The following is a 12,500-nucleotide window of genomic DNA, read 5'->3' as shown; positions in this document are numbered from 1 at the left end:
TGTACTGTATATTGATGCGGATATTTATGAATTTATATGGCACTAGGATTAAACAAGTACACCAAGTGTATTATGATTCTTTTCAAGTGTGTTTTCAAATCTAATGGATCAGAAAGTGACTTTTGAGTGACAAAAAAAAAAAGCTAATATGGCCGTATTGTTATTTAAGAAAGTATTTCTTTAAAAGGGTTCAGCATACCAATTAATACCACAAAACATCACTGAGTTCACCAGATCCATTTCTATTAATTACGTCAGCTCAATATGGAAGGGAATAAAAAAAGGTAATTGCTTTTTTTTTTGTCACATTTCTGATTTTTTTAATCCTCAAAGTTGTTTTTATCTCATCGCATTCAATTCTTTTTTTCTCAGAATAGTGAAATACAAACTCTCACTTGTGAGTTATAAAGTCAGAATTGCAAATTTTCTAAGGAAAAAGTCACAATTACCTTTTATATATTTTTTTAAATTGTATAAATATGACAATAAATAAATAAAAAACATTAGACACGTGTCTATATACACATTAAATTAAAACTTAATATAAGTGCAAGCAACCAAAAAACCCAAAACAAAGCCATCATGTCAATTTAACTTCGTTTGATTAGCGACTACCTTTAAAACAAAAGTTTAATAGTTTCATATTGTACCCATTGTATTTTATCATGGATGGGGGGGGCATTAGATGACATGATGGGGGGCATTAAACTGAGTTTTTTTATTGAACAATATGTCATGTACAAACATGGCAAAAAAAACAAACAAACATGGACTGAAAAACAGAAGTGACCTGTGACCTATCATTAGTTAATAATGAACTGATCCATCCCGCCTTTAGAGGGCGCTGTCATTTCGCAGTGCTGTCCAGTGACGCTCCAATAGTTTGCGTGTCTATTTCAGATGTAGACACTTAGCAATGTAGTTTGCTAATTCGCTTTTAAAAACATTTATATTTTTTATGTTATAAATAAACGTGTTTAAACGCCTTTAATCGGGAAACGCGTGTTATTTTCGCTTTAGTTGTCTAGGATGTTTCTTCTAGTCAAGTTTCCCGCCGCGCGGTGTGTTGTTGTTGATGATGTTGTTGTTGTTGTGTCGCTGTTGTTGTGTGTGTGGGCTCGGTTCGGTCTCGGGTGTTCGGGGCTGATGCTGTGCCGGTCCTGCGGGCACGAGGTGGCGGAAGACACGGATCTGAGGTTCGAGCCCAGTCGCCTGGCTCTGTCACACCGGAACGACACGGTGATCGCAGGGAAGGTCGTCCCGGTTCAGCTCTTCGAGAATCCGCAAGGCTTCCAGTTTGAAGTCGTGACTTTTAAGAGAGCCGATGTTCTGAAGCACTGGCCGGCGGACAGTCACTTCTCCTGGTTCCCCGGACACTCGTGGACCGTCGCCTCCTGCCCGCGGTGCAAAACACACCTAGGTGCGTGACCCGTGTCTAAACATGTGTGTGCCGTGTATATACATCTTTATAAGTATATACATGAGATTTTTTTTTTTTTTTTTAGTAGATTACTTACAATACAAATTATGCAACATCTTTATAAATAATTCAGTATAAATTAAACCTAACAAACCACAATCTCACAGAACAAAACTACTTAGGTTATGTTTCATTTAAACTGAATTATTTATAAAAATTTATATTCGCGGCATCATTTGTATTGTAAGTAATCTAAAAAAAAATCACAGAACAAAACTACGTTTCATTTATACTAAATTATTTATAAAGATGTATATATTATACACGGCATCATTTGATTTATCTACTCAACAAACTCTAATCTACTGAGTAGATTACTTACAAATTATGCCGTGTATATTCATATTTATAAATAATTCAGTATAAATGAAACATAAGGGATATACCATATTGATATAAAAATACAAAGAGAAAGAACATAACTTTATTTGACTGTATCCTTATGGTACACTTACTATAGTAATAACTATATTATTTATTATTTTACTGTATTCTGTACAGTTATAGTAATAACTATAAATTATGCATTATTTTACTTTATTATTATGGTAGTTACTGTAGTAATAACTATAAAGTATGCATTTTCCTGTATTCTTATGGTACAGTTACTGTAGTAATAACTATAAATTATGTATTTTACTCTATTATTATGGTAGTTACTGTAGTAATAACTATAAATTATGTATTTTACTGGATTATTATGGTTGTTACTATAGTAATAACTATAAATTACGCATCATTTCACGCAACTAACACTAAAACACACCCTAATCCTAACCCTATTAAATACATGTAGTTAATGCATGTTTTATTTATTTGTTATTTTTGATGATTATGGCTTGAAAACCTTTTCACAATATAAAAATGTCGAATTTGGGGGTTTCATAAGCCATAATCATCAAAATTATAACAAATAAAGACTTGAAATATCTCACTTTGCATGTAATGAGTCTATATAATATATTAGTTTCACCTTTTAAGTTGAATTACTGAAATAAATGAACTTTTGCACTATATTCAAATTTTGAATATATATATATATATACACACATGTTTATATATAAAGTGCTGGTTAAGTTATTTAAAATGTGTAGTGGATTACTGATTCCAACTGACATGTAACATCCATGTTTATGGTAACATGATTTTTTTTATTTTTTTTTTTGCTAAAGTGAACTTTAAAACAAGATTTAAACGACTTCCCTTACACATTTAACCTGAAATCTCAGTGTGAGTAATATGGTGATTTCTCCTCTGGGACGCAGGTTGGGCGTTCCAGCCCGGCGACTGGCCCAGGACAGTGACCCGAGAGGAGTTCGAAGCGTCGGACCGGACGTTTGTGGCGCTCATAGTGGACCGACTTCTGCAGGAACACTTCGCATCTACTCTGCTGATGACACCCAAAGCCTTCAGGAGCTGACGACTAGCCAGTTTTAATAAAGAGATTTTTATGGGAATTATGTTTATGACTAGACTTGTTTTTGACCCATGTGAAATTAAAATACCTATTGGCTTTTAAAACGAATAAAAAACAATAACCGTTATTGCATTTTCTCTGCAACTGGATGAATCCCAAACAGTTTTATTGAGCAAAACCAACTGAACAGTTAAAAGTGTGTCTTACGGTAACACAACCAACTACACAAATCTCCTCGAGTCAGAAGGGGAAAAAGTTACAAGCATGATTTCAATTTTTTTTTTTTTTTTTTTTGGAAGATTTTATTTTCTTTATCAAAAATGTAATCCATTTCAAATCTGGTGAATGTCTGTAAAACAAGACAAGATAAAAATCAAAGACTCAATGATGGTTGTCCACATCTCTTTCCTCAGCCCTCCTGAACTGACACGGTTACAAGAGGATGAACTACCGATGTCTAAACGTGACGGGTTTACACACCGAGAATAAAGTAACAAAACGGTGAGAGCGCTAGAGCTAGCAGATCACTGCGCAACCATGGCTTCTGTTCAATTAACCACACAAAAACTTTAACAGGAAGAAAAATAATACATATTTGTACATATATATTTATAAAAAAAACAAACAGAAAACACTATTCGCAAGTCTACTCCAGACGGCGTGCAGCCAATAACTACAGTGTTTCGCTTTTTACCTCGAAATGCATTTGGAAATTGAGATGGTAGATGCCATGTCGACAAGATTTTGCAGTCATTTTATTGTGAGTCTGGGGACTTCAACATGGCAAGTTCAGGATAGAGGAAAGATGGAGCTCAAAACCAAAAAAACAATCGGAAGAGGAAAAAGAAGCATCTTGCTCCCCAAAAATAACAAAAAAAGCCAAAGAAGCAATTTGGAAACAGGACTGGGAAATGTGGATAATATTCCTCTAACTCAGCTTCAGTCGTCCTCGCCGTCATCGTCCTGGAACAACACAGTGGACCAATCAGAGACACTTCATTTACATAAATTGTGGGTGTATAATATATATATACACACATTTATTCATTTATCAGACTATATATTCATTTCTGAATTAATTGAAAATTCATTTCTCTCTCTATCTATATATATATATATATATAGATAGAGAGAGATTATAGTTTGTTGAACAATACTTAAAGACAGTTGTAAACTTTTTAGATAAATAACAAGAATATTTCTGGCACTCTTAGAAGTTACCGATTTTATTTTCTGCAGAAAAATTAATAAATGTATATATAAAAAAACTTTTCAACAGAACCACAAACTTAAAAAAAGTGTTTTAACTTAAAAATTTGGTTACGCACCTCTCCGTCATCATCATCATCATCTTCCTCTCCGTCATCTTCCCCCTCTTCATCGATATCATCCAGGCCTTCCTCATCCTCCTCATCCTCTCCCTCCTCATCCTCCATGTCTGGGACCTGCATAAAGTTGATCAGATAAGTTAAGATTTGTAATGCAAAAATCATTTACACAATTTCTATTCAGCTGCATAACAAAAAAAGGAAGAACTGTCCAGTCACATAATAATTGAGCGGAAAGTTTAGGCAAAAATTGCATTTTTCTATCAGTGTGTGTGTGTGTGGCGTTAGTTCCAGTCTCACCAAATAGTACTGTAAGGGATTGGGCCAGATGTCGTCTTTGATGACTTCCCCCAACTCGTCCGCCCCTGAGTCGGCGTGATCGGAGAACCAGGTGAAGAAACTCTCCGGCTCTTCATGTTGCCTCTTCTTGCCCGCTTTACTCTGTGTCTGGCTGGCCCGACTCGTGAGGTCCTGCGACGCGAGAACGGTTCCACATTAAAAACTCAGAATTGTAAAACTATTTGACAGAGAATGCAGCGGTATAACTAACTATCATCCGTACTTTTCCTGGTTTCCATTTGATCTCTGTTGACTTTGAGGTTGGGTCTCCACTTTCGTTCAGGTGAATTTCTTTGGAGAGGACTTTGTTCTCGAAATACATGTTTTCATCGAAATACTGAAATGAAATGGCGAAGAAATTGTAGTTATGAAAACAGAAGCTACAAAAAAAATATATATATATTTTTTTACCACTTACAAAATCTATTCTGTAGCCGGATTTGATGTCTTCAAACTCTGTCACCTCTACTCTGGTCAGATAGTGAAGCGCCTCCTCGTCCTCCTCCCCAAGCAGAGCTGAGACTACAGAAAGCAAGCGATATTACATTAAACCGTCTGGATGCATTACTGTAAAGCGAGCACAAGAGTTTGCACGGGATCTTACCTTGTGGGTGGTTGACAAATGTTGTGACCCAAAAGTTGGGGATTTTGGCGATGAGTTCTGACCTCTTCTGGAAGAACGGCTGGCGAAGTTTGTTGTATTTCTGTTCAACTTTGAGAATTTCCTCACTCGCCTGCTCATTAAGTCTGGACAAGATTTTTTTTAAAAAAGGAAAAAAAGTTATATTTTTTTAAAGTTATAAAGTTATATTATATTACCGCACTGAATAATTATTTATACCGCGGTATTAGTTAAAGCGTAAGTTAAATAATGCATTCAATGAAGCTCAACATACCTGTCAATTTCATTCTGTACTTCATCAATGTGCTCGATGGCTTCTTGTTGTTCTTTTTCTAAACAAAGTGAAAGAAAATAAATTAGAATTATGTAAAGATTCGTAATAAAAATAAATAAAAAAGTGTGATAAAAACATGTGCATACTTTCTTAAAAACAAAAGTGTTGTTAACGCTACATTTACAGTGACGCGAAAACAATCCGATGCATTGAACGCAGAGGGAGCCGCGCAGAAGCCGCGTGGTTTAAATGTGCAAAGTATCGCTCGCGCTGCACCTGCTTCCGTCGCGAGCCCAAAATCACACGGGCGCGCTCGATAAGCGTGTTAAGTCGCTTCGGCGTTCATTTCCATTATCATTCACCATTTAAAGTCCACAAACAACCATTAGTCTGTGCTACATCATGGCGGAGACGTGGCTAGGCTAAGCTAAAGCACAACAACAATAAAGCAGCGCGCGGACGCTTCCGTTCCGCATGTTCCACGCTGTTCAACTGCACACGTTTCTTCGAAAATTCCATTCGCGGGTAACACAGATAAGCTCCCGCGCTTAGAATTTGATTTTAAAAAAATAACGGTTTTTGTCTGTGTTCAAATGGGGCTTTGTGGCGCGCTTAGCTCGCGCACGGCCAGAAATCAAACATGGCCTCCGCTACCGGCTGCTGCCGTTCCTCCGAGAACATACAACCAGACCCACGGCCAATCACAAGCACTGCACCCCGCACGGTCTACATAAACGAGTCGTACGCGAGCCGCTGCTAATAAACTAGCGAAAAATGCGAATAAAACACCTTTGGCGAGAGAAGAGAAAGTGAAAATGGCCGCCGATCGTTCTTTCTTACCCGAGGTCTCGTCGCCTCCGTCGTGGTTCGAGTTCAGTTCCTTTTTACTGACTTTAGCCGCTGAAGCAGACATGATTTCACTGATCACGACGAGAGGAGTTTTCAGTGAGAATCAAGCGATTTTTAAACTCGTTGAGGTAGAAGATCGTCCTCCTTGAAGTCGGGTTTCTGGAGACTGTGATAGGACAGGAACAGAACTGAGTGAGCCCGCGCTGCTCCACACACACAAACTTACGGCGAGGGAACGAACGCAGATTCTCACGCGCTCTCTTTCGGACAGAACGCGCCCCTCACGAGCTCGAAAAATGAACTCCGCCCCTTCCAGAACAACCCGCCGAGCTCGACGTGGGTCCCCGGATCTGCCTTCTGATTGGACGGTGCAACGGGGGGCGGGGCTGTGCGTGGAACCGCCACAGAAAGGGCGGGATTTTAACGAAGATCTCATAACATGTCATCCGAATGTATTTAAAATGGTTCTAACAACACAACACTGCAAATAAACACACATTACTGTTTTTAAAAATAATGTTGGTTGTTTAAAAATATGTAAATGGCCCCTAATTCCTGTAGCTTTAACAATAGAGTGGCTCAAGGAACGCCAAGGTCATGGGTTCGAGTTATATGAACGCATTAATTATAAGTGTCTAGCGAATATAATACAGTGAATACAGTGAGAAGCTGAAGTTTATACGTTTTTATGGTGTGATATTTTAGAGAGTTATGTAGTTTTTACACTAATGTAGATATAAATGGACTACAAAGCCACAAAACTGGGTTTTAACCTTTGACCTCAAGGCCCTACAATTTGCAAAGGCCTCTACCCCCAATGAATTTGCATGATTTGCAAATTCATTTGTCAGTCGTTTGTGATTTACTGGATGAGGATTAAAAATATATATCTTTACTCACAGTCACAATTTTTACCTATAATGAGGGGTTGAATGAACTCTGGCATTGTTGTTCTAAAGCATTTTTTCTGGCTTAGAAGAATCATTCATTTGTGAGTCGATAGACATTGTGTGCAAAAGTTTATTTTGTCACATATATAAAATTAACCTCACAAACCAAATAAAACTCTTGAGAAATATACAAACTGTCCCTTGTTATGTGAAACGAATCATGTCACAGAGATGTACAACATGCAACAAATGAGTAGAAAATAGTTTAGAAAACTGACTTTGTCTTAATAAAAACAACGAAAACAAGAAAGTAAAGTTCGTCGGAACAAACTTTTATGTTGGCTTCACAAAGCCTCGTCTCAAAGTTTGAAAGCTTTATAAGCTTCCTAGCATGTTTTATCATGTTGCTAGCAAGTTTTTTTTAAATCATATTGTTAGTTAACATGTCTTAGTGTGTCAAGCATTATTTTGCATGTTGCTAACATGTTTGAGAGCACTTCTAGGATGAATTAACATGTTACTGGCATTTTAACATGTTGCTAGCATGAATTAGCACGTCTTACCAAATTTGCGAACATGTTTCTAGCATGAATTAACAAGTTTTAACACTTTGCTAATATATTAGAACTTGTTGCTAGAATGAATATGTTGTTAACATGTTATAACACATTGCTAGCATGATTTAACATTGTTACTAACATGAATTAGCATGTTGCTAGTATGTTTGAACAGATTGGTAACATGAATTAACATGTTAATGTTTTATCACTCTGCTTAACATGTTTGCTAGCACGAGTATGTTGCTAAGATGTTTTAATACATTGCTAGCATGATTTAGCATGTTGCTAACATTTTTAATTTAACATGAATTAACATGTTGCTAGTGTTTTAACATGGCTAGTGTGTTTTAAGATGTTGCTAACATGAATGAACCAGTTTGCTAGTATGTTTTAACACATTGCTAATGTTTAGACGTTAAAATGAATGAGTATGGTGCTTATATCTTTTTAACATGTTGCTAGCATGATTTAACACATTGCAAGCATGATTTAACATGTTGTTAACATGAATTACCATGTTGCTAACATGTATTTAACCCATTGCTAGCATGATTTAACATATTTCTACATGAATTAGCATGTTGCTAACATGTATTTAACCCACTGCTAGCAAAATTTAACATATTTCTACATGAATTAGCATGTTGCTAACATGTATTTAACCCACTGCTAGCAAGATTTAACATATTTCTACATGAATTAGCATGTTGCTAACATCTATTTAACCCACTGCTAGCAAGATTTAACATCTTTCTACATGAATTAGCATGTTGCTAACATGTATTTAACCCAATGCTAGCATGATTTAACATATTTCTACATGAATTACCATGTTGCTAACATGTATTCAACCCATTGCTAACATGATTTAACATATTTCTACATGAATTAGCATGTTGCTAACATGTATTTAACCCATTGCTAGCACGATTTAACATATTTCTACATGAATTAACATGTTGCTAACATGTATTTAACCCATTGCTAGCATGATTTAACATATTTCTACATGAATTAGCATGTTGCTAACAAATTAGTACATTGTTAACATGTTTTAACACATCCGAATCCGGACGTGCTACATCCGCCATGTTGTCTTTACCAGCGTCAGTTACAGTACGTCGCTTCACTGCCATTCATAAATCCTCTCCTGTGGCCTCATGGGATAGTAAAGGGTCCATCAATGATATGCGCACTTCTGAATCTCGCCTTTTTCACCAACTGTTTTTCGAATATACTACTCTTTTGGCATACTATATAGTATGACTATATAGAATATGGAAACTATTCAAATTCGGACGCAGCTATTGTTAATATATTGCTAGCACGAATTAGCACGTAGCTAGCATGAATGAACAACCAGTAATTGTGGCACATAATGATTCTTCATTCATCAAGTAGATACAGTACATGTTCCCTGCAGGTTTACTACATCACAATCACAACATCACATCAGTATTAATAAAACACAATCAATGTTGAAGAGCTAAAAACCGCTACACTTCTCCCTCATGAACATCAGTCACACGGTCCCATTGGCGCGTCTGCTGTAGATCCTCTCCCACGCTACCGTCCCACAGACGCAGAAGAAGTCCCACAGGTTGCAGACGACTCCTCTGTCGAACGGGTTCTCCTCAGAGTCGCGGTGTTTGAGGTAGACGATACGGTGGCGTGACATGAACTCCCATGTCGTGGTGTTAGCGGAGGCCAGGTACAGGTGAACGCACAGCAGGAGCAACACGACGGCGGAAAACACCCCCGTCACGCCGATCGCCGCGAGCAAGAACCCGTTCCGACTGAACCACAGCGGCCAGGAGGAGGCGAACGCCACGCCAGAGCTGGAGACACACACACACACACACACACACACGCTTCAGGTCAATCACAGTCAAACCAAAGTTTATTCAGACGACATTTCTCACAGTTTATACGCTATAGTTTAAAAAATATTAATAAATTATGACTAACCCTTATCTTGCACCACATACACTACTGTTCAAAAGTAATATTGTGAAATATTCTATGTGAATATATATATATAATATATTCACATAGAAAACAGTTATTTTAAATATAATAAATTAATAAACTGTGATAAAGTGAGAAATGTTGAAGGTGTCTGAATATATTTTAGTACATTATATATATACAGTCAAACCAAAATGTATTATATTTATATTCAAAATAGATTTAGTTACCGGTAGTTTAATATTATTTTTTATAATTTATTTATACTTTTTTAACCGCTTTTCTGTAAATTTTTCTAATAATGCATTTTTTTTATGTATATTAATCACATATATTTAGTTAGTTTTTATTTAAGTCAAATTTGATTTTGTTCATTTTAATCAAATGTGTTTAGTTAGTTTAAATCTTATTCTTTATTCATTTTTACTTATTACAGTTTTACACTATTTTCTAACACTATTCTTTAAAAATTGCATTATTTATTAAAATCATATTTGATTTATTTATTTAAATCAAATTGGATTCATTTATTTCAATAATTTTAAGTTATTTTAATCACATTTATTTATTCATTTACTTAAAAAAAATATTTATTTACTTTAATCATTTTTATTTTAATCAAATGTATTTAGTTAGTTTAATATTTTTTATTTTATTTTATACTTTTCTAATAATGCATACTATTCTTTAAAAATTGCATGATTTATTAAAATATGTTTTTAGTAAAATCAAATTTGTATTATTTATTTATTTTTACTTTTTTAACCGTTTTTTTTCTGTATATTTCTCTAATAATGCATAATGCAACTCATTCCTAAAAAATTAGAAACTGTGCATTATTATGACCTCATTACATTGTTTAATTCACAAAGTGGGTCTACTTTGGAAATAAATGTTTATAATACGTCATGGTAATTTTGAGTTAAAACATCTTTACACTTACTATATATCTAAACATACTCAGGTGGTTCAATCCAGTTAAAAATACAGCAAATGCATGTTCTGCTCACACACTCACGCACACGCACGCACACACACTCACCATGCAGCCTGTAGAGCCCAACACACAGCAGCAAACTGGACACACAGGTACAGCAGGAACCACCTGTGGTTTCTCTCCCCCACACAGTTGTGGATCCAGGGGCAGTGATGGTCGAAGCGCCTCACGCAGCGCTGGCACGTCCTGCAGTGCCTGGCCCTCATTGGTTGCTGGGTCACATAGAAAGAGAAACATCTGAATGCAAACTCACTCAATCACACAGTATAGAGACAGAGCGACACGCGTCATAATCTGAAGCCACGCCCACACCACACTTTGTATTGCGAGAAGCCTCCTTGTCATTTCTGACTTATAACAAAAGACGGTATTAAAATAACTTAATCATTTAAATAAATAAATCCTATTTGATTTAAATAAAAAAAGATTTAAATAAATCATGCAATTTTTAAAGAATAGTATGCATTATTAGAAAAGTGTACAAGAATAATTAAAATATGATTAAACTAACTAAATACATTTGATTAAAATATTTTTTTGAAGTAAATCAATAAATAAATGTGATTAAAAGACCGTAAAATTATTGAAATAAATGAATCCAATTTGATTTAAATAAATGCTCTATGTCTAAAAGCTGCTGTGTGAGAGAACTCAGTTTTTATAAGCTGTCGATCCCAAAAAACGAGTGTTTAAAGAGACTAAAGTGGATACAGGACATTGAGATATTACACAACGTGTTATATTACTCTGAGAACAGGGATAACTTAAAGAAATATGACCCTGGATCACTTCACCAGTCTGGAGCCGCACGGGTATATCTGTGGCGATAGCAACTATACATTGTATGGGTCAAAATTATCCTTTTTTCTTTTATGCCAAAAATCATTAGGATATTAAGATCATGTTCCATGAAGATATTGAGTAAATGTCCTACCGTAAATATATAAAACATGTATTTTTGTGAGTGAATGCAGCACAATCGTGAACATAAATGCACAACTTTAAAGGAGATTTTCTCAATGTTTACATTTTTTTGCTCCTCAGATTCCAGATTTTCAATAGTTGTGTCTCGACCAAATATTGTCCTATCCTAACAAACCACACATCAATGGAAAGTTTATTTATTCAGCTTTCATATGATGTATAAATCTCAATTTTAAAAAATTGACCCATGTGACTGGTTTTGTGGTCCAGGGTCACATATAATGTATAAAACTGATATTTGACTCAGTGACGCATTGAGTAATGACAAATAAAAATCGCTTGTTAATACCACTAACAAGACTCAAAATAGCCCCACACTAACACGGTAGCATAATGAGGGTCCCTACATGCAAACCGAAGCATTGAGAACTTTGACAGTGTCCAGAGAGTTTAATAAGAAGATATTTTATACATACAGTCAACTTCGCGTATACAGGCAGAAGCCATCTTTGAAAAACAGACTCGATCAGTCTATCTAGGAAAGCCGATCCAAGTGCGCTGGACCATATGAGATTCTACACAGTTCAGAATTCAACTTGTCATTACTCAATGCCCCATATACTAGCGTTATACTAGCGTTATAGGCTAAACTGTTTTTAGAGATTAAAACTATTTACATTCGATAATCATGAAAACAAATCTCAGATAACGGTTGACTAGGTAACAATGTGTAATTAGACCAAAGGTTCATTTTGCGCCGGAGTTCTCCTTTAAACATGTTTTTTTGGGCTCGACAGCTTATAAAAACTTAGTTCTGGGTTTTTTAGCTTGTTTGCTGTACACAGAGCAGCT

General features: G+C 35.7%; 4 protein-coding genes across 6 annotated transcripts in view; 2 read left to right on the top strand and 2 right to left on the bottom strand.

Annotated features, from left to right (window-relative positions):
- The window catches only part of gle1 (GLE1 RNA export mediator), a 27,260-nt gene extending 26,862 nt beyond the window's left edge, over positions 1 to 398 (top strand). Inside the window, exon 16 of one of the 2 annotated variants that reach the window (XM_079636545.1) lies at positions 1 to 398. This exon is cut by the window's left edge and continues 412 nt beyond it. The gene's annotated coding sequence lies outside the window, so the exon portion shown is untranslated. The other variant, XM_079636546.1, reaches the window with a different exon arrangement.
- Positions 399 to 836: 438 nt separating this feature from the next.
- LOC307011398 (uncharacterized protein) lies at positions 837 to 3,005 on the top strand. The gene is made up of 2 exons (XM_079636996.1): positions 837 to 1,420; positions 2,746 to 3,005. The coding sequence occupies exons 1-2, from the start codon at positions 1,030 to 1,032 to the stop codon at positions 2,898 to 2,900; spliced, it is 546 nt and encodes a 181-aa protein (XP_079493122.1). The 5' UTR covers positions 837 to 1,029; the 3' UTR covers positions 2,901 to 3,005.
- A 24-nt stretch (positions 3,006 to 3,029) lies between these two features.
- On the bottom strand, positions 3,030 to 6,714 carry seta (SET nuclear proto-oncogene a). Its single transcript, XM_079636995.1, has 8 exons — positions 6,301 to 6,714; positions 5,461 to 5,518; positions 5,169 to 5,311; positions 4,983 to 5,086; positions 4,788 to 4,901; positions 4,526 to 4,696; positions 4,226 to 4,342; positions 3,030 to 3,860 (listed from the first exon to the last, which is right to left on the bottom strand). The coding sequence occupies exons 1-8, from the start codon at positions 6,371 to 6,373 to the stop codon at positions 3,837 to 3,839; spliced, it is 804 nt and encodes a 267-aa protein (XP_079493121.1). The 5' UTR covers positions 6,374 to 6,714; the 3' UTR covers positions 3,030 to 3,836.
- A 597-nt stretch (positions 6,715 to 7,311) lies between these two features.
- The window catches only part of zdhhc12a (zDHHC palmitoyltransferase 12a), an 8,890-nt gene continuing 3,701 nt past the window's right edge, over positions 7,312 to 12,500 (bottom strand). The window contains exons 4-6 of one of the 2 annotated variants that reach the window (XR_013800358.1): positions 10,770 to 10,936; positions 8,601 to 9,597; positions 7,318 to 8,476 (exon numbers count right to left, since the gene is read on the bottom strand). Coding sequence is in view for 1 of the 2 variants with exons in the window: in XM_079636552.1 (XP_079492678.1) it covers positions 9,282 to 9,597; positions 10,770 to 10,936 (483 nt within the window). In the remaining variant the exon portion in view is untranslated. Of the gene's footprint in view, positions 9,598 to 10,769; positions 10,937 to 12,500 lie in introns of both variants that reach the window. The other variant, XM_079636552.1, reaches the window with a different exon arrangement.

The sequence above is a fragment of the Phoxinus phoxinus genome (assembly GCF_949152265.1).
Source record: "Phoxinus phoxinus genome assembly, chromosome: 15".
NCBI classification, from domain to species: domain Eukaryota; kingdom Metazoa; phylum Chordata; class Actinopteri; order Cypriniformes; family Leuciscidae; genus Phoxinus; species Phoxinus phoxinus.
This window is presented reverse-complemented; position numbering and strand designations above follow the sequence as displayed.